Below are 23,372 nucleotides of genomic sequence, written 5' to 3' on the forward strand. Positions count from 1 at the left end.
TCTCTCTTGGCACCTTGTCATATGCCTTTTCCAAAATCGACAAAACTTAAATACAGATCATTGTTATATTCCTATGCTTTCTCGACTATTTGTCGTAAAGTGAAGATCTGATCCTGACAGTCTCTATTTGGCCTAAATCCAGCTTGTTCTTCACCAAGCGTTTCTTCCACAATTCTTCTCAACCGTTTCTCAAGTATACTTGCATAGATCTTGCCAGGAACACTCAGTAGGGAAATACCTCTGTAATTCTCACATGCAGTTTTATTTCCCTTTTTATATATGGGTACTATGAGAGCTCTACTCCAATTATCGGGAATTCGTCCCTCTGTCCAGGCCTTCTGAACTATGCAGTGGAGCCACTGTAAGACTCTTATACCACCATACTTCAGCATTTCTGGTCGAATATCATCTATTCCTGCTGCCTTTCCACATTTCAAACCTTTGATGACTTTTTCTACTTCAAGTATGGATATGTATTCCTGACTGCATGCCTGGTCAATGTTTTTATCACTGTGCTGTTATCACTGCTTGTATCATTTAGAAGTTTTTCAAAGTAATTACTCCATACTTCAAGGATATCTTTTTCTACCGTTTTCATGTCACCTTTATCATCTCTAACTCCTTTTACAGCACTCTTTCCTCCATTCCTAAGCTTCTTCAACAACCTCCAGAATATTTTGCCACCTTCTTGATATTTATTTTCTATATTCTTGCGAAGTCCTCCCATGACTTTTGTTTAGCTAGTTTTACACACTGTTTAGCTTTCTTACATTTGTCTCTGTATTCTGTAAGAGTAAAAGCTGACTTATTTTCCAGGACCTTTTGATATGCTTTCTTCTTTTGCTTCACTTCCTCATTAACTTCCTGTGTCCACCAGGGAGTTCTGATTTTTTTATCCTTGCACGCAACCTCACCACATGCCTCTCTGGCAGAATCAATCAATGTTTTCTTCGAGTTTGCCACTGAATCTCCAAGGTTGGATTCCTGTTCTCAAACTCTTTCAATTTCTTTTCAATAATCTTTCTGTATTTTAGTCTACAGTTCACATCTGAGAGCTGCTCAACTTTTATTCGCTTTAAAACTTTCTTACATGTTATTCTTTTCAATATGAAATTCAATTTTATCCTGCTCAAGACTAAATGGTGATCACTTCCAATTTCAAATCCTCTGTACACTCTGGTGTCCTGCAACAGGGAGAAAACATCACTATCAACAATAACATAGTCAATGAGACTTTTCTTATTCCTAGCCTCTTCTCTCCATGTGAATTTGTGCACATTTTTATGTTGGAACATGGTGTTAGTAATAACCAGTCCATGTCCTGAGCAGAAATCCAACAGATATTTGCCATTATTATTAGCTTTGCTCTTTTCTCCAAATTTTCCCAAAATATTTTTGTATGTCTGACAATCACTTCCTACTCTGCTGTTTAGATCCCCAACAAGGACCAACTTTTCCATTTTCATTGTGTCAGTTGCTTTTTCTAAAGCGTCAAAAAATTCCTCCACTTCTACCTTAGTAGAACCTTCTGTGGGACCATAGGCACAAATAAGTCTCATTGTCCAGTTTCCCATTCTCATATTTGCCCACATTACTCTACTTGAGACTGACTGCCATTCAAGAAGATTAGCCTCGTATTTTGTGTTGAATACTGTGGCTACTCCTTTTCCTTGATTGTCATTGCCTGAATATAACATTTTGTATTTATTGCTCAGAAAGATCTCACCAGTTTTGGTCTTTTTTGTTTCAGTCACCCCTATTATGTTGATCTGGTACTTATCTAATTACTCAGCTAGCTCCATTTCTTTGCCATTCAGGCTTCTTACGTTGATAGTACCGATCTTTAACTCTGGTGATGTTGAGTTGGGGTTTGTTTTCAGATTTGTTCCAGTAGCTGACTTTTCGCTGTTCGCCTTGGTTCCCTGGCGAAAACAACGGGGGCCTTGTTTAACCGGGCGACGCCCCAGCCGGCATGAAATTTTGTCATGTTGTACCATCATTTTTTATTTTGGTTTAACCAATAAGAATACAATTTGGTCGGCTAAATCCCAAATTGCCAGCCCATCCTCGTTCGTTCAGTATCAAAGTAGATACCCAACAGGGTGCACCACGAGACGGTGAGGATTGGACATTAGGTCAGAAGCCCTGGTCGGTTCTCGCCATTCCTTTAAAGGCTATGTGGAGGTCTCCTCTCAGTTATACAGCTTTGACCCTTAAGCACGCTATTTTTTATTGTATTTTTAAATTTCGGCAATACGCCGCTTTAGACACACAAATTCTGCAACTCATTTTGATGGGGTTAATAGTAAGTATTTAACATATTGCATTTAGTAAAATTTAACTTGTTACATTTAAATTTTTGTCATTTTTGGGTAAGGGGGGGTGCAAGTTAGACACAGGCGCTTCATATCCTCGTTACTGTACTGCTCACAGTACAACCGCTCTCCAAGCTAAAAAGTCACTCCTCGCTCTCTTATGCAACACATCTTTTACAACTTCTACATCCAATCGTGGATTGTATAGATTCTCCTCTTATCGCATAGGCTAAATGTTTACCCCATCTATTACAGTACCAAATTGGCAACTCGCGTTCTTACATTAATAATTCCCCAGATTTCCTAGTTAAAGTGAGAAATCTCTCTATCTTCTTCCGACAGATGTAATGGTTTGCTTCGATAATGAGTACTTATTGATTAATCTGCCTCTGGAAGATTGCTCCCGGCTGCTCTCACAGACCTTTCCTACCGATATAGTCAAATTGTTCGACTTTGTTATTCACTTATTCTATTTTATTGATCAAAACAGAATTTACAAAGTTGAAGGGACCCTGATGGGGAGCCCACTCTCTCTCCGGCTGTCCAAACGGTTATCCAAGTAGAGCACCTACAAAAAATGCTTTTCTCGTCCATTCAAGTTTTAAGCTGTTTTTAACCTATCCTAATTTCCTGCCGTATAGTTCCACATGTACTCTCTCTCTCTCTCTCTCTCATTCCGGAAACGTTGGCACCTTTCGCCACGCTTCGTATCCTCCAGGTCAAGACTATGATCACTGTCTCCAACTGGTAGCAAGTTAATAAATTGTCTACAATGACATCATACGACTTCATTGCCAAAGCTAATATATTTAGGCTACGAGTTCCCTCCATCACTGAGCGTATGAGATATTGATCCCTTAACAACGCATACAGTATCCTTCCTTTTTCGCATGTACTATTTCTTCCTTCCAGTGTATATAGGGAAAGTTAAAGTTCCCCTTTATGATAACCTTTTCTATTTTTACCTTAACAAACAGTAGTTTTAAAAGTACTCTCTTATACCTCTTGTATTGGTGTATAAGCATAGGAGGGTATATTTAGACTTTGCTCTCGATCTTTCATTGCTTCCAGTCAATTTTCTCTCATCCCTATCGAGCCTGTTTCCAACAGATATCTCGATACCACCGAGAAATATTCCCAAATCAGAATTGAAGACTCTCAAAGAATTACGAAACTACAAAAACATTCGTTATAGTCAAAACAGATAAAGAAAATGCAACAGTGGTGATGAACTCAAGCACATAAAACAGACATCAATGCTTAAATTTATGGAGCGTCAAAAATCCTAAACCAGATGTTCCATTGCATCGTATTGTTGATGCGAGAGATTTCCCAACCTCCAGCTTAGCAAAATATCTGAGAAGTCTAGTAGCTCCACACACACATAAAAAACGGCATCTAATGCCGTTTTTTATATGTATGTGAGTAGAGCTACTAGGCATGGATTTTTCCCCTTTTCACCAGTGCTTACAAATCTATGTATGGAAAACTTCGAAAAGAAAAGAACGCTATTGATAAGTATTATACGCTTATGTGTTACTAGACTGTCGGAGTTCGTGATAAATCTCTTATGCAATTATTTCTTGTAGTTTTTTAACAAGTTTTGTATTCTTGATGATGTAAGTCCGAATTACGAAACTTATCGGGTTGTATTGTTTAGTTTCATAAAATCCACTTCTCGTTAGCAAACATGGGATATCCGTAACGGAAGTTACATGAACGTTTTCTAAACCATAGAAATATTAGACTTCGTTTATTAAAAGAGTAATTTATTAAAAACAACAGAAAGCACATAAAACAGCTGCCATTTTTATCACATGTATGCTTAAGGTTTTCTGTTCCTTTTTATTTTTCATTTATTATATTATTATTATTACACGCCGCATCCAATGTGATGATCCTAGTATATCGTGGGATAACCCTTTACACAACACAGTTCCGCATCTATCTAATTTCCCTCATGCAGTCCCACACTAATCTACCTCGCAAATGTGTTTTGTCTGATAACTGTGCTTTCTCTGGCTTGTTTAGTGGGAGAAAAACCCTGCTGCTACGTCTAAATCACTTTCCGGTGAAAAGCTTTAAGAAGAAATTCTTCACATCCGGGATAGATTCCAATCTGAAGTCTTTCGAACTAAAGGGTATAATCGTTACCAACTGAGTTAGGGAAGCTCAGTCAGCGGTGGTATTTAATTTAACTGCACCGAATTGAAACTTGTATTTAACTGTGCTTAGTGGTGATGTTTGGCTTTTACGCAGCAGTACATATCGAAATCAAAGCGGTTAAGTATGAAGTTCATTGCATAATGCTCCGACACTTTTTTTTTTCTTTTTACAGCTGTGGACTCCCTGAGCTGGTTTATTCTCTGCTTGGCTATTTAATGTTCTTTTCAACACAGCACATCTATATTTTAATGAGGTCAACACTGTTAATCCAGAAAGCTCTAAACTGCTTGAACTGACTGACGACTAACATGTCAGTCTGCGAAAATAATTTCTCTGCTGATCAGTTAACTATATACCACACCCATTTCCAGTACTAGTATTTGTGCTCATTGACTAGCATTTGTGAGCTCCCTTCGCTTAGTTGCATGGTGATTTGTAATTTGTCGCCGGTACGAAGTATTCAAGAAAAATAGACATCTGTTTTATTTTTCCCGCTTAGCTAAATAATATACCGTTTTTACTTAAATATAAAGAGCTAATAAGCTTCATTTCGGCAATGAAAACATTACTAAAATTAAGGGGATATTAAATCCCACATAGTTTTAAAACTGAATAAGAAACTCAAAGATTGGAATCAGAGAGTTTCTTGCCGAATATAGTAACTCTCTGATTCCAATCTTTGAGTTTCTTATTCGGTTTTAAAACTATGTGGGATTTAATATCCCCTTAATTTTAAATACCGTTTTTAATATTATACTGTACTTATATTAAGGCAGCGAAATATAATACAACCGATAATCATTCAACTCACAAATAACATGAAGCATTTAAACAGGTTTTAAAGTACGTATATACTGAACGTTTTCCATGACCACAGAAAAAAAAAAAAATCAAATAATTAAGTGTTATTACATTTTTTTTATAACTTGAAAAAGTTATGATGTTGCCTAATTTTAGAAATCGCACGTTCCATATCTTAATTATGCGATTCACGTATCCAATCCAACTAATGACTATAATTAGTATGACACAAAGCGCGCGCGCACACGCACACACACGCACATTTTTTTAAAAAATTAAATAAAATGTTTATAAAACTTTCTGTTTGAAACTAAACTCTTTGCATTTTACTGCTCTACAGTGAAATTGCCAAACTTTTTATTTCTGTCGATCCGTTGGTCTGTTTGCCCTTTGGTATTGCATTGACTGTCTGACCATTGAGCTAATGGCCACTTGGATGTCGTCTCCTTTGTTCCTCACAAAACATCAGATAAGGAAACTGACTCGAGGTCGAACTATGTGAAAACAAACAGAAGACTGTCACATGATAAAAATCCAGTTTTGAAGATTATATTTTATATCTTTAGTAGGTCTCATATAGGTGGGGCAGTTTTTCCTTCCGAAAAGTCTGATTGTCCATCGCGCAAAACAGGCAAACCGGCCAGAAGAACGCATGCAATTAATAGACACAATACTTTGGTCTCATAGCCTTAGTTGTCCAAACAACCCAATTCTGAACATCAATGAAAAGTCAATTAGATTCTTCGTGTTTATTTTATGAATTTAGAAAAGCTTAAGGAGTAAACAAATCAGTATTTCATGATTTTCTAATAGCAATGCACATTCTTTAGCCTTTTGGACATTCATTTCTTAAAAAGTCGATGACACGTGGGTTATCTTCAGCGTCGCCAGATTAGATCGCGCCCTGAGGCAAACAGTTATAATCGCCCCTGATGGATTATAGGACAAAACTATAAGAAAATCTCGAATTGCTATTCTTTTATTACAAGAGAAACATTAATGCAAAACGATTACATAATAATATTAATTAGATGTTTGCTCTGCGGGGATATCGCGCAATAAAACTGTTTATAAGCTCTTAAATTTAAATTATAAGCTATGTCCGCCTTTATCGATATAGATGCTAGACCAACCAATCTTTCTCGGGTCATTACTGTTAGCAAATGATTTTTAATCAGTTTAAGCTTGGAAAAACTTCTTTCCGCACTTGCTACGCTAACAGGAATGGTTAGCAGCGACGGCGCCTACCGCAATATGGCTGAACGAGCGCCCTTATTAAGCCGCGTCGTGAGGCAGGCTGCCTCTATGCTACACCCTGTCGACGTTACTGTCTATCTTTTCGGCGTTTTAATTTTATTTGATAGAATCACAGTACGATCCCCAATCACAGTGCGATAAATTAATAAATGCCTGTAAGATATGGAAGCAACAAATATGAGTTTGTTTAATCCCACATCAAAGTAAATGTTAAATAAATTCCTTCTTTCATCAACGCTGCTCTTATCAAGAAGTTCTAAAAATGCTCGCGAATATTTCTTTGCATTTTTTTTGAAACTTGTTTTGTTATATTCTTTGAGAAAAAAAAAAAAGAGTGCCAGATGTTCTGTAATTAAGCTGTTTTCTCAGATTATGTTTGAGACATCGATGACAGAAGTACAAAAGCCTCCCAGCTCATTTTACACCTGACAGTGTAGCAAATTAATTAACATCATCAGAAGAGCTTAGTGATTCTCCACGTTTTATTGTGTTGTTATGTTAAGAATTGTCCTCATGACAATAGGTGGGCGAAGCAGATAAGCATTACTGCAGGCAATCGCACAGCCTCTCGGCCAAGGACGCTAAACTTTTCTTGTAGAAACCTGACTGCTGCATCCCCCTCACAGTTTTAACTCTTTTAAGATATTGCGAGTATTCTCTTTTGCCTCCGGTTATAATCAAGGCCGACACCCACCGTCAGGTCGTTTGCTAACGCACTTCCTTATTTGCCTAAATAGGAAATCGACTGTTGGCTAAAGAAAATAAAGAAAACCGAATGCAAACAATCTGCGTGGGAGTTGAGAAAGGATAGTATCATACAGTCTATGAGTCAAGAAGCTCACTTGTTAGAGTTTCAGAACGACTCTACCTGTTTATTGCATTCATTCAGCAAGAGGGTGGGGTCAAGTCGACACAAAAGCTAAACTGCAAGACCTTTTAAGACTGCTCTGTTAATTTATAGTATGCAAAATTTGGGAGTGAATAGTCCTTATGTTATTCTTTTGTATGCTCAGCATTTTTTTCCCTCCCTAAAATATAGAACAAAAACGCCAGTAACGTTTACCTGTATTAAGATTCGAGTGAAATGTTAATTAGAAACACTCCCCTCCCCCAAGAACCGTACCAAATGAAACATGAAGTCTTAAATCGGAATTCCAATACTTATTTAAAAAAAGCAAAAAAAAAAAAAGTTAATTATAACAGAAACTTTTTGACAGTTTAGAAGAGCGTGCGTGGACTAGTACTTCTAATTACATAATCTACGAAAGACTCGATTAAAAGCGAATATTGGCATCAAAATTTCCCCTAATGGCAATTAATTCGATCTAAAACAAGGGACATGCAGCCCGTCACCAAAAGTTGCTTTGCCAAGAGTTTAATCAAAGTGCAGCTTTTGTTGTTTCTATTTAACATCAGATCGGAGCAGATAGAGCCACGAAGCGAATGCACTGTCAGTCAACTTCGTGTGTTCTAAGGTCAGTTTGAGTATTTTGCAAGTGAGTGAATTATTAGCCATTCTCATAAAGTATCAACGCTATCAAACCGGCTAATTCACGTTCTGTTGAAATGTCGTAAATGTTTCTCGCGTCCTAAATGAGTTTCTAAAATCATCCTAAATATTGAAGCGGTAAAAAAGTGAAGGATTCAAGTTTACCACCTAAGTTGGGCAGTGTACAAGTTGCTATCATCGTAATTTTTCTATGCCCATTAGAAGTAGGAAACCTCACAGTAAATTTCTCCTAGTACCACCACTGTTTTAGTGAAATGATGGTTATTTCAAAGGCGGTTGGCAATTTGAAAAATTTCATTGTACATTACGTGTGGATAAAAACAGTACTGAAGAAACTGTGGAGTATAAAAATAAGTTTCCAAGATAAAACATCCGAATGGATTTATTCTTGTAAATCATAATTTTTTTATGAAATGTAATTTATTTATTTTTGTTAGGAAAGATTAATTTTGTGTCAGTTTTTTCGAGTCATTTCGGCAATGGTTTCGCAATTTATTTCATATATCATATTTTATTTTTCTAATGTTGGCAAAAATCTGTGCGACAATCCGCTATTTCCACGACTTCGAAAAAATCTTCCAGAGTTACACTAACCTTCTTCCGAAAATAGTGAACGTGTGCACGCTACCCTATAAAACTAAAGACTCGGTACACCATCTTAACTCTCCCTGATGTGGTAAGCATTGCTGGCATTCGGCCAAGCAAATAAAAACATTGCCGGAAATAGAACAGAAATGTCGGTTACTGTGACGGCTGGCAGAAATACAAGCAGCTTGATGTTAATCTTGAGGGTAGCGGAATCTTTATTCTTATATGAGTATTCTGATCCGTTCTTTTGATGGTGCGTAGCAGTTTGTTTCACGGGGAAGGGAAAAAGTAGTCGTGTCAATCAATTTGAATACGACAACCCCAGTATTCATGTCCGTTTCACACTTACTCAAACGGATGAGGGATTTCCCTTCATACTTCCGAAAATAATTTAAAATCCGGAAGTCCCGTGAAACACGTCCTCAAATTTTAGGAAACCCAACCTAGAAATACATGACCAAAATTTAATCTATTTGTACAAATTTTGAGATCGGTCACTGGTTCTAGGTTACCAGGTCAAAACTCCGGAATATTAAAGGGTTAAAAAAAAATACTACCATCGCGTTTATTTTTTGGCAATTTATTAAAAGGCGCGATTCATAAATGTTAACTGGCAGTGCCAGTTAACATTTATGACGCTACTGTTTAAATGATTTATATGGTAAAGTCCAGGTCAAATTAAGCTCTATTTGCATCAAATGTTAGAAACATGCTGTCATCCTTGATGCACGCCTAGAGTTCGGCGAGATGAAGAATACAAGAAAAACTAGTGAATTAGAATAAAAGCCGAGTGACACTACTATTAAAAGGAAGTAACTCTCAAGATTATACTCTCTTGCAAATCCCAAGGTTGAGACTATGATTATGAGTTTCGATTTGGAAAATGATAAAGATGGGGAGAACTAATATATATATAACAGGAAATAACAGTAGTGGAAAATTTAAATATTAGAATGGGCAAGTAAAGAAATGTATTATTATCGAGGATTTTGATTATATATACACACACACAGACGCTCAGGGTGAGCAAAATTAAAGTATCCCTATTCATGGCCTTGTTGAGCGCCATCCAGTAATCCAAATGCTGCCAAACTTTGTAGGAATACATTATGCTTCATGAGGAAGCGATATCTGAGAAAGAAAAAAAAAAAGTAGTTTCAATCAACGCAAGGCGGGGGGGGGGGGGCGTTGTGAACACCAAATGCACGGAATTTGCATATTACGGAACTCGGCAGATTCCAGGAGTGTTTAAAAATATGGACACCGGATTTTTTTCATTCATTCTGGTTGATAATACCTTCCCCAGTGATGCACTAACCTTGCTCCAACGTTGCTCGTGAAGCTATACTACCTAAACAATTGCAATGCTATTGCTGCCCTCCGCGAATTTCATCGCCTGAACAAATGTCGGCGAGGTCCACTATCTCCACGTGCTCTGCGAAGAATTATTAGTTGTTTTGAAGAAACAGAATCGTTGGGAGTTAGACCTGGCAGAGGTCGCAAACCAATCAGTTCACAAGAAGTGAATGAAGTTGGAAGCTGCTACTGTGGATAGGCCATGAGTTGGTTCCTGCTGTATCAAGTATACAGTATTGTGTAAGGCACATGGATGTGCCTTAGACAAATCTGGAAAATTCTACGGAAGATTCTGCATTTCTACCAATTTAAGATAACCCTGGCACCACAGAAGTAGCGCCCGCAGAACTTTGAGCGTCGACTGACATTCACTTTAACATTCCGTGCTAAAGTGGAGTGGACGTTGCGTTGCCGTGGATGATTTTGTGGGGGAGATAAGGCTCACTTTCACCTGAACAGAGCTGTGAATATCTACAGTTGCCTGGTATGACCTATGCAAAACTCGTATACAATCCAACAAATTCCTTTGCATTCACCCAAAGTTATTGTCTGGTGCTGGTTTACAGCTTCGTTTATCATTGGACCATTCTTCTTTGAGGACATTCGCAAATTGGATTCTGTGACCTGCTCAGTTACTGCCGAGGTATCGCAACATTATGATAAACAATTTTGTTGAGCCACAGCTGCTTCAGCTTCTGTGCATGCATTCAGTCATCTTCATGCAGGTGGGGCCCCTGTAAATATCGGTCGATCCATACACAGGTTCTTCGGTAACATTTAACGGAAGCCAGAGTGATCAGCCGTGCGTTTCTCACTGCACGGCCGCCTCGTTCACCTAATCTGACTCCCTATGACTTCTGGCTCTGAGGATTTCTCGGGAAATCCTCAGAGCGAAATGAAAATGAAATGAAATGAAAGTTTTCATTTTTCCATCTCTGAAAGACAGTATAACGCAGCATGCGTGCAACATCAGTCCCGACTAGCTGCATTCTGCCGTTAACACGCTGCTCAAAGGATGCAGTTTGTGGCGTACCGAGAAAGGCAGCACATTGAACAGTACAGCCCATGAATGCATAATGGAAGTGAAAAAAAATGAGTTATTTATACTCATGTCGCTTTTCTCCTTCTTACCCACACACAGAAAAACTACTACTTCTATATTCGGTACATTACACACCGCTCCTAGTGGTGAATTTCGGAACTAGTTTTAATCTTTTAGATATTGCTTCCACATGCCTCACGAGTATTCCTGCAAAGTTTCGCAACATATGGATCACTGGGTATCGCTCCACAAAGTCTTAAACAGGACTTTAATTTTGATCAGCCTGTATATATATATATATATGATGAAAAATAAATGAAAACAAAGTATTGAATAATTGAATAGCCACAAATTCTACCAGAAGAGGTTATGGGAAACAGCGAGCAAAACGGAAATGCTGCAGGTGAGTGAGTAATCTACAAATGTTGGCCAAACTTTTCGCTCTATGTGTGAATAAAAATGACGTTCCAAGAGCATGAAAAAAAGCTCCCTTTACTGTGATATGTAAAAAAAAGGTGTATCACAAGTCTTCAATTAGAAGACTTCATGAACTTTTGACCGATCAGAGTATTATCTGTGATTTACAAAATGTTAACAAACGTCTTAGTTCAGAAGCTTTATACAACTCGACCTAGAATAGCCAAAAGAATAGTTAAGGTTTCTAACTGTCTTCTTAAGCACATTCAATATATTCAAGCTGTACAAAAGATTATCGAACGGTAATGAATATCAACTACGATTATGTTTTGGTTTTACTGATTCTGAAAAAGCCTTTGATTTGGTAAAACTTGTGCAGTATTTAAGCACTACGGAATCAACATTTTAAAGAACCATATGTAAGTACCATCAGATCAGCACACACCAATGCAACAGCAACATGGCAACTGCTAGAAAAACAGCTAGCTTATAAAAAAATATCCAATTTATGTTCAATAGTCATTTGCAACAGGAGCCTCCGTAGCTCAGTCACAGTATAGACGAAGCCCTTTAATGGCAAAGACCTGGGCTCGATTCCGGTCAATGACGCATGGAACCTTAATCTGGTCTCTATCGATGAAAGGTAAGTTAGCCGGTCTCATGCGGAAGGGGGGGGGGGTTCTCCCGGAAACTTGGGTTTTTCGTTCCCCAGAACAGGCAAACTGACCCGTGAATGCACGAATATACAGACATATGACACACACACTGGAGGTATAGGGCCAACCACCTTATCCTCGATACGGTAGAGGTTAAATGTAGAAAAATCCTCCATACCGCAAGATAAAAAGAGAAGGGGAGGAATAATAATAATAGGTTATGTGCAACAAGAAATCTAAACAAAAAAAAAATCAATGGTGATGAAATCGAAGAAGTTAATCATTATATATTCTTAAGACAACGGATATCAATGAACCAAAATAGCATTGAAGAAATCAAAATTTGAAGCATACTTGTCCCGAAAGCATTTCGAAAATTACAGTCTGTATTGAAATGCCGATTACAGCTATGCCCAAAAAGGAAAGTGTAAACCAGTGCATTTCCCTATGTTGACATATGGCTGCAAAACATGGACATTCAATGCAAAGAAACTCAAAAATTAAGAACAGCATAGTATAGTATGGAGAGATGTACGTGTTGTATCACAGAACTAAATCGCAAAAGGAATACTTGCACAGGAAATCAACCAAAAGTCTCTGACATTATAAAAAGCGTGAAACGTCTGAAATGGCAATGGGCTAGATATATTACTAGAAGACAAGACCAACAGTGGACAAAAGAAACACTGGATTACATTCCACGGGAAAAAAACGAACACAGTGCCGACCAAAATCACGATGATCTCATGAAATCATCAGATTTACAGGAATGGGACAGAAAAGCCATTGACAGACATTCCTGGAGTCATCTTGAATAGGTGTTCATCTAGTAGGGTTCGATAATGATTATAGTCATAGTGATATATATCACACTAAAGGCTGTGAAATGTATACTACAACAGAGTAGTATAGCAGTGCGAACCAATGGTCAAAAAGAAAGAAGGAACGTCTTGATATGTTTCCAATTAACTGAATGTTGTAACCCATTGTGAAAATTCCAGAGAATAGAAGGTATGAAAGAGGAAGATAAGAAGTTGATTCGATTTGCAAGCTGAACAGTGAACGAATGAATGAATGAATGATGACCAGAAGATGCGCGTGTGTTTATGGTTTTGAGGGAAGTGGAGTAATGGTGTCAGTCAATTCTGGGACAGAGCTCTCATGAAAATATCTGTAGAAGAGGCACATAGAGTAGTGGCCACAGTTGAGAAATAATGTTGAAATGAAAAGCGCACCTAATATTTTTCGGATACAAAAAAAGGCATTGCATGTGATGTGCATTATACTTGGGACAGTCTTCAGGTACATTTTGGTACAAGAAGAGAGAGAGAGAGAGAGAGAGAGAGAGAGAGAGATGAAGTACAGCTTTCTTGCATGAATTAACGGAAAATTGTGTGTTTTAGCGGCATTGAAATTAACAAGGTTGTCCTCATTTCTCTCTGAAATGTAGCCAGAAATAAGTGTTTTAGGAAATCAATTATGGAAGATCTTGTAACTTGGGATACATTGCTATGTCTGCAGAATAATAAAGACGAACGGAGTATACATTGTTATCAGCCAATCTATGGATGAAATTTGAGTGGTGATAAACATTTATGAATGGGAAAAGGACGTTGGGGAAAAAAAAGTACAGATCCTTAGTATAGTCTGAAATTGGTGGGGAAATCTGAAGAAAGGAAATTCATTATGGCATGCAGTGAACGTCTGGAGAAGAAATTTGCAATCTATTTTTAAAAGGTGTCATATCAGTAGTCATATCTTCTCTTCTGCATCCTATTAGAATATATGGAAAGGAAAAAGCAACAGAAGTAAAGAAGTTCCTGAAAAGTCTTAACAATACCATTTCTTATAAGACTTCAGTTCGAATTCAAGTAGTCTAGAAAGCGGGGAACATTTATAATATGTTTTCAATTAAAGGTGAGTTTCTTCTTCCTATGGTTTTTTTCTAAAGGCCCTTAAGCGCTCCTAGCCTTCCAAGCTCCCTTAGATTTCTTAACCATTATTCCAGGATAGGCGGAGTTAGCCATTTGCCTCTAGTGTATTTTATATGGAAATTACGTGTGTTTTACTGAGCGATTTGCCTGTTTTTGAGATGAAAAACCCGAGTTTCCGGGAGGAAAATCTGTTCATCCCCCTATGAGACTGGCTAACTCGTGTTCAATTGAAAGCACTGATGAAAGTTCTTCGCTTGCTAGACGGGATTCGAACCTAGTTCTTTTCGACCAAAGTGAATAGTTGAAACCGACTAAGCTACGAAGGCTCTATTTAAAGGTGAGTTAGTTGGTCTAATATACCATGTGACTTTTTTTTAACTGGCCAGAGAACCATCTGCAATAAACAGACAACGTATTATTCCTGTAGTCTTATTGCCGTAAAATGAAACGAACACTGACAGATTTTCTCTAACGATAATCTTCATTTTGTTTTGGGGTATGCTTAATTAACAGTAAGCAGAGCACTTTTTAGCTGCAGAACCCGTAAACGATACATTAATGGGCTCAAAGTTTGATGAGTGGCCGAGTGAATAACGTCGCCGCTTTGTAACAAACGGCGGCGTTTGAATCGCACTGCAGTGTGGATCTTTATGAAATGCCGGAAGTGCATAAAAAAGACCGCGCTTAGTATCTAGAGGCGGGCTCCCAGGTTATCTGATGTTCTATAAAGTTTAAAACCTTCTGTGGTTGAGACCTACTCTAAAAAAAAAGAAAGAAAGAAATGAGAAAAAGAAAGAGAGAAAGAAATGAGAAAAAGAAAGAGAGAAAGAAATGTAATGTGCTTAAGAATCAGTTCTGAAAGCCTTTGGGTTACAATAAGTTGAAAGCGGATCAACGGATGAACAAATAATTGTTCAGATATACATGAAGTAATTCAAGACTATTGGAAAGGAATTTTGTGTTTTATTTCATTATTTTTATAAGTAAGAGAAAAATGTATTCTCTTAATGTAGACTAAAGCAGTCAAGAAATATGCATACTTCTTGGAAATCCTGTTATATTCAGAGGATCGCAAGTAGACAAAATCAATTTCTTGATGAGTGAAGTGGAAGAAAAAAAGGAAGGAAAGAATAACATACAAGAAAAGTGCAGCTATCTCATTCAAAATTTATCAATGTTTCCTAAAGGTTTCTTTACGGATCTTTGTAAAATATCACGGAGGTTCATTTTCTCGCACTGTTTCTATAGACTTACACGAACGTGATCTATTGAGTGATAACTTTTTTTTGGTATAAATGTGAGTGCTTTTTCACTGACGTAGTAGTGTTGTAGGAAAACTAGCTTTCAGCCATTAACTTTTTTACTACTACTACTACTACTGTTAATAATACTATTCCACTGTTTCGAATGCGACAACTGGGATTCACAGCAGAGGCTTAGTAAAGAGCGAGCAGAAGAAAGCCCCTCCTCCAAGACTTAGCGCTAGAGAGAGGAACTTTTTATGATTACGTACTTTTTTTGTATATATCCCAACAAGCGATTGCAATTGTTCTTCATTCTCAATCTTAAAATTCTCGCAACACGACTGTCTCACCAAACATTTGGCTATTTTCTGGTGACTCGATCTCCGTAGAAAAGTACCAAGACTTGATTTGTATTCACTAACACTTTTCGCTGAAGATCAAATTTAACATTCGCGGAATCGGTTTTAAAGCTAAAACTTCGCTTTTCATAAAGAAAGTAAAGAGAATTGTAGTGTCGGAAGTGTAGAGCATTTCTGAAGGTATCAGAGTACAAAATTTGCTTAGACAAAGTAAGATCTGTTCGAAGAGTCGCCAAGATATAGAATGAGATGGATTATAACGTACAAACTTACAAAAACTTCTCCCAAACTAGGCAGTCCTAATGTTGAGCGCTTTAGACTAAAGCAGGGTCGGTAAATATCCCGCTAGAACACACGCTAAGACGAATTGAACCTAGTAGGGAACACATTTACATATTACCCACCAACGACATCAATCAAGTGATCTTAGCAAGGAGATGAAGCATTTGAATTGAAAGAACTGAGCAGTGAAAAACTTCCGGTCTAGAAGAGAAGAAAACAACAGAAGTTAAGTGGTCGTAGTTGAAGTTCTTGGAAGGAAAGATTTCTATTTCTGTCTGCACTGCAGAAAAATTGCAGACCCGGCTCGTTGTATAATTACTGTTCTCACTTTGAACCAACAGACTGTGGATTCAAATCCCACTCTGCCAAATCTGCCAATCTAAATATCTTTAGAATGGCAGATGAATACCATCGACTGATGCCAGACCACGTTGACCCTGCTTAATGCTGGTCTGAAGTGGTTTTAAAAAGTTTCATGTTTGGTCTTTCGACCAGGATTTTCTGATTTTACAATCGGTAAAATCTATTGTACTATAGGCTGACAGCCTCTTGTGGGTGGGATTCACGTAAAGTACCTCCATACCGTTGTCTTAACATTTAAAGTGATCTGGATTCAAATCCTGTCTAGGACTTTAGAAACTTCAGTTGAACATTTGAACCGAATGCGAGCTCGATTGCTGTTGTGGCAGACCTTCCTCCTAGTAATTCAGAATTTTTCGTCCTGCAAAACAGTTGATTTGGGGGTTAGAAATTAGCTATTTGGCCAATGTGTTATTTTTAATGATTACTTCTTTTCACTGTAAGGTATCCGGGATGAAAAGCCGATCACACTTCCGTATGAGGCTGGCTAATTCACCTTCGTTTGGTGAATTAGCAAAACAAGTAAAGCGACTGGAAACACTCACTTTGCCTTTATCCTATCAATGAATAAGCATCTCAACTGTTAGCCAAATTGCCAATGTCCAAATTTTTATTTGATTTTCAGTTTTCTTCTTAATTAACACGAGACAGGGGCAATAGCCATTCTGAGTATCTTCCAAATATACCTCTGGAAATGTACATAATTTGAAGTAGAAATTGGACGCTACCCTTATCGATGGAGTTTCTATTTACTCGTGAGAAAATAAGAAGCGAAGAAAAAAAAAGTTTTATTTTTGTTATTATTACAAACACCTGCAGTCGAGACTCATCGAGGGAGTTTTCATTATATCCCTTCATTAACTTCCTGGCACATCATCGCGTAATTCTTTTTTAATGCGATAAAAATCGCATCAGGGCATTTCTTTAAAGTGTTTTTTTTTTTATATAAGGAAACAGAACAGAGCCTGGCTTACTTTCATTTAATAGTCTTCATCCCAATGAGTGAACAGTTCTTTATAAATATCCCTGTTCATACACATGATTCAATAAGGAAGAGCATTTCATGGACGTCTTTCCTCTTATACTGCTCTAAATTTATTGAATGCTGTTTCTATTTCACTGCACTGAGAAGTTTAACTTAGAACAGTTTTAATCCTTCCAAGGCCGCAGTGAAAGTTCGGTCTCAGCTGGAATTTCACCTAAAGGAAATCTGAAAACACCGGATTATGGGATAAGCTTCATACGTGTGCAAGGATAATGCATAACCACATGCAGTGATACTATTGATTAGCGATACTACAGGATCCCTTGGGAAGCGGCGCCACTAAAGTAAAAGCTGGTGGATTCGAGAGTGAATGCGGTTGAGTGCAGGAAGGTTTCTTCAAGGTTTTCTTGAAATACAGAATGGGAGGTTTGCCAAAATTGCGTCTTAAATTAAGTGTGTTTCTGTGTGGACAGCATTCAATTATTACATCAGCGATAGTTTGTGAAAGAAAATACTGAAATTTACAACAGGAATTTTCATTTTAGACTTAAATTCCTTTAATTTAAAGAATCTTTGCATTAAAGATTTTTATATATTTTTTCTCTATCCTCGTGTCCTTTAAAGTGAGTGAGTAAAGGCACAAAAAAGATTAAAAAACACTAATTTATAAGTGGTGCCTTTATGACGTTTGCTTCCCCCCCAACATTTTGTTGCTCCATTTTATAAAAATAATTTTTATTATTTAGTTTTTATTATTTCATAAAAATGATTATTTTTATTGGGGCAAATAAAAAAGCGCAACAGCAGCATTGCATTATTATTATGTTTAGTTAATTTAATCTTAAATAATTCGCACTTGTATGCAGTGGACGCAGGGAGTCTCTTCTCGTATCCCCGCTATCGCAGTGAGCAATATTCATTTTAATTCCCGTCATCTCATCTCATGTATGCCTCGATTTAGAGCGCAAAAGAAAAGCTCACTGAAAATTAATTCCGTTTCCTGTTTCCAGTGCATACCAAAAGGCTTTCATTAAACTACGCGCCATTCTAGTAAAACTTCGACAAATGACCCTTAAGCCAGTTATTCTAGAGAGTCATTGACTATTCGTTTCGCATACGGTATATTAATTGAACAGTAACTAAGGTCCTACGATTAAATTAATTCTCCCCCACCTTTGACAGTAATCGTTTCGCCTCCTTCTGCGTCAAACGCAACTTTGTTTTCTCAAGTCTAAATTTTAAGTAATAAGCACAGTTGATGTGATTTTTTTTCTTACGGCGACAAATGATAAAACTTTTTTCAAGCCGCTTCAATGTGTCCAATAATAAGCAGAGGTCACACGAAGCGATGCTTTTTTACTGAAGTTATTTTACTTTAATTCATATTTCTTCTTAACATTTTCTTATTTTGTTTATAAGAATAACATGTACTAAAACAAAAGTGTATTAATTGCGAACATCTTATGTTGTTTTATTAAGTGCCAACTCACAATCTTAGATCAAATGAATATGAAATTAAAAGAAAACATCTAATGTCATAGCATTAACAGAATGTAAACTGGATTTCAATGTGGCATATTTAGTTTGTGAATTGCAGAATTAATAAACAGGCCGATTTTTCCTACACATGTAAAAGAAATCTTGATGAAACCATGTGCAAAGGTACTTTGCTGAACAAGTAGATGCATGAAAGGTCCTTCGTAAAAATCCTTCGTCACATGATGTTGTTATCACTTATTCATTAAACGGTGGGTGAGTGGGTGGATTGGTCTGCGCGCTCAAATTACAGAAAAACATTTCAAGAAGTTACATGAAAACAGGTTGTAAACCATTATGTACGTCATCACTGTGTGGAAAGCACGGCAATTAATTTGCAAATGCGTTGATTAAGCTCGTGTCCAGGAAAGTCAAGTTATTATGCACATTTATCTCTCTCTCTCTCTCTCTCTCTCTCTCTCTGTGTGTGTGTGTGTGTGGTGTGTCTATTTGTTATTCGTGTGCGTTCATTTTGGTCGTAAATATTATATCCCACATGTATTATATTCAAAACATGCTTAAATATCATTTAAAAAAGATTTATTTCAAACTAGCACTGTCGGAGTTTAATTTACTTTAATATATTACTTGAAGAATTCGCTTGCATTATGATAATTTAAGACGAAGTATAAAATCGAATTTTAATCGAAATGATATGGAGACAATCGCGCGCGCCTGGGTATGCTATTTGATTTTTTTTTAAACTTCTAGTATACTTTAATCGTACTTTTTTAAAATACATCCTGTGAGCTCTATTCGAATCAACCTCCATTTGAACCGAATCAACATTCACTGTCGATCTCTTCTTACATATGTTGCAAAGCCAATGCAGTAACTAGGGCGGAGACAAAAATTCAGGATCGAAACAATTTATACTAGAATACATAAACGAATAAAACAATAAATAAAATAAAATAGAAAAATTAAAGCTAAATGACCTTCCTCGACTGGAAGAAGGTCATTTAGCATAATTTGCATTTTTCTGCAGGCGCAAAAATTTTTATTTTACAGTTATTTTACTGCCTATACATACATTCCACAAAAGGAACCAGCAGCCAAAATTGCAACTTATATGAATACATTTTGCTGTGCCAAGCAGGGAGTCCTAGAAAATATAGTTCTCATAAATTACAGAAAGTAATGCACACAGTTATAATTTTCGTTAATAAGAAGGTCAATTTTTTTTTTAAATCGACGTTTTACGTCCCAAAAACACTTTCAATAAATGTTTGACGAAATGAAACATTTATTAAAGTGACTGCCAGTAAGTTAAAGCTTTAGTTCTTGAAGCAGGCTTAATCTCATTCGAAGGTCTCAAATCACGGCTACGCTGATAAACCAGTGTTCGCCTGGAACGTTGCCAGGTCACAATGGATGGCTGTTTAACTGGGAAAGTAGTTCCCGAGACCTTCAACATAAGTACGAAACTAAACTCATACGTATTTCACCTGTTATATTATGTAAAATTAAGTGACCATGCAACATATGAACTCAAACAAGATCAAACTCACCCGCTAAGGATAGCAGAATTAAGAATGGAAGTGATACATCCATGTTGCTTTTCCTGTGCCGACAACCAACTCCTTTAAGAATGAGAAAGCCAACTGGAACATGCCCTAACTACTAGCATGTGTATGTGCTATGATGACGAAATTCATGACGCATCAACTACACGTGCACAACACGTTTTGGAATATTTATGAAGAACGAGCAGTTATTACAAAACCACAATATGACGCTTGGAAATAAATTAAATCACTCTCCTCCACTACACACGTACGTAAATACAAAATAATGAAATGGTTGTTTTTTTTTTTGTTTTGTTTTTTAATGAAGTCGGCAAAACAGACGTTGGCGTTAAACCTTCGCGCTTTTAACTGATAATGTTAAGCCAGATTACGTAACCTCCCGAGATTAAACATGAATTACTTGGTATTTAATACTTACGACCTGGAAGGATGCTCACAGTTTTATTAGGGATTTGACTCTAAATCTCGTTAATTCTTCACAAAATCTGAAATCAAATTTTAATTTATTTAGAATGACAGCTCACACTTTCCTAAAGAAGACGATCTAATAGAAAAGCGATTTGAAAAGGCATTCTAATGAATTGATGGAAAAAATATACTGCCATAATGGTTTAGATTGTTGATGATATAAAAGGGATCTATAGGCAGTGAAGGAGAACTTTTCTTTGGTTCTTTTTTCGTTTGTTTGTTTCGTTCTTTGTTATTTGTTCATTTTAACGAGTTTGCCAAAAATCTTAATAAGTGAATCTTGTAACTTTTAATTGTGAATATGGCTGTTTTACCACCAATTGATGACAGTGATCATGCTTTCTTGGGAAGTATCTGATTGTATTGATGCCCCGATTTAAACAGGCTACATGCTTAACTACAAAGCTGGAAATTATGATCAACTTAGGAGAATACCATCTTTGGTCCCATGGTATCAGTTACTGAATGGGGAAAATGTCAGCAATGCATGGGAATCTTTGAAAAAGTGCTTGAATGAGGCGGTATCTGAATGTATCCCTAGTGTTCGAAGAGTAAATAGGTTGGGTGTGAAATGGATGTGCAACCTAATTAAGCTAGAAATCCACAAGAAGAAGATGATGTGGAAAGAATATCGTGAGAATAACAGTGAGAGGATTTATGAAATATATAAAGCTCAAGCCAGAAAAGTAACAAGTATTGTGAGAAAAGCTAAAACGGAGTATGAAAAGAAATTGGCCATGCAAGCTAAAGACAATCCAAAAGAATTTTATTTAACTTGAATGCCAATGGTACTCGAGTGTCGGAAGCTAATGAGATTGCTCAGTTAATGAGTGCTCACTTTGCAAGATATATCAACCAGGTGTATGCAACATGGTGCACAGTGCTACTGCTACAGTGGATGAAGAGTTAGAGGTTCATGAAATGAGGTTGAAGAGCTGTTGCATAACTTGGATAAGAATTTGTCTATAGGGACAGATGGAATATCAGCCTGTTTGCTAAAGGAATGTTCAGTCGAATTGGCTACGCCTTTCACATGTTTATATAACTTGAGTCTCAGCTCATGAATGATACCACAGGAACGGAAAGAATGTATGATAGTTCCATTGTACAAGGATAAGGCAAAAAACTGATGTGTCTAACTATCGACCTATCAGTATCTCTGCTGTGCTAGTGAAGATTTTAGAGAAGCTGGTAAGAACTCGCATATAGAAATGGGTAGACAAACATGCTATACTCTGCAAGGAACAGCTTGGGTTAACTAAAGGAAGGTCATGTTTTAGCAATTTGCCCATATTTTATAACAATGTCATGGCCGAGTTGGATAAAGGGGATGGATGCACTATGATGATGTTGGATTTTTCTAAGGCATTTCATATGATACCACACGAAAGGCTGTTACATAAACTGGAGAATATGAGATTATAATATAAATTCTTCATTTGGATCAGGGGATGATTGACAGACAGATATCAAAAAGTGGTATAAGGGTGTGAATCTGCCAGGTACTGGTGTACCTCAGGGTTCAGTCCATGGGTCATTATTGTTCAATCTATACATTAATGACATCAGGAAGGATCTAACATAAGATGTGTAATTGTTTGCCGATGATGCGAAGATAGGCAGAGCAATCAGGGATGCTACTGATATTCAGCAATTACAAAATGATTTGAATAGACTGGAAATTTGGAAAAAACGAAAATAGCTGTCAATTTAATGTTAGTAAGTGTAAATTTATGAACTTGGGCGTGATTAGAGTTCCAGCGACATGTTATATTAGCTGGGATTATGCTACAAGAAACTGAAGATGCAAAAAATCTTGGCGTATCGGTGGATAAGAATTTAAAATTCAAAGGTCTCATAGTAAAAGTTGCAAATACCACTCAGAGGATAACTGCGATGTTGAAGCGAACCATGGATAAGGATAAAGAAGTCATTTTTCCTCTTTATAAGGCTTTGATAAGACCACACTTGGATTATTGTGCGCAGATTTGGTCTCCAGCGTTCCAAGAGGATAAAGAATCTGTGGAAAAGGTGCGCACAGAACAGTTACACAGATTATATCTGGATTATGGGATTTAGATTATTAGGACAGATTGCGAGTATGTGGATTGGACTCTGATGAAATTTTTCGTTATATGGAAGGTGGGGAGAGAACACAGTGGCATCCATGGAAGTTAAGTTTTTTCAGTCAAGAAAGGGGTAAGAGCTAGGTTTTTCTCCCAGAGAGCAGTGAGTCAGTGGAATAATTTGTCCTTAGGGGTAGTGAGTGCATCCAGTGTGAATGAATTTAAGGGACGGTATGATAGCTGGTTTGGGTGTTTATAGCCTCCGTCGATGGGAACTTGATTATCTGGAGGTCTCAGATAATAATAATAATAATAATAACAATAATAATAATAATAATAATAATAATAATAATAATAATAATAATAATAATAATAAATGTAATATTAAAATTTCCCGTCTATTGTATATGGATGACTTGAAGTTATATGGAAAATCGGCCCAGCAAATAGACTCTTTACTGAATACAGTTCGAATTTTCAGTCAGGATATCAAAATGGAAT

The 23,372-nt window shown here is 37.0% G+C and overlaps 1 protein-coding gene across 1 annotated transcript in view; it reads right to left on the minus strand.

Annotated features, from left to right (window-relative positions):
* Positions 1 to 20,412, minus strand: part of LOC150106239 (uncharacterized) — a 58,713-nt gene extending 38,301 nt beyond the window's left edge. The window contains exon 1 of the mRNA XM_090392259.1: positions 20,320 to 20,412. Coding sequence (XP_090248385.1) covers positions 20,320 to 20,362 — 43 coding nt within the window. The 5' untranslated portion in view covers positions 20,363 to 20,412. The remainder of the gene's footprint in view (positions 1 to 20,319) is intronic.
* Positions 20,413 to 23,372: the final 2,960 nt, after the last annotated feature.

The sequence above is a fragment of the Typopeltis vanoorti genome, chromosome 5 (assembly GCF_054136105.1).
Source record: "Typopeltis vanoorti isolate ZY-2024b chromosome 5, IOZ_Tvanoo_1.0, whole genome shotgun sequence".
NCBI lineage: Eukaryota > Metazoa > Arthropoda > Arachnida > Uropygi > Thelyphonidae > Typopeltis > Typopeltis vanoorti.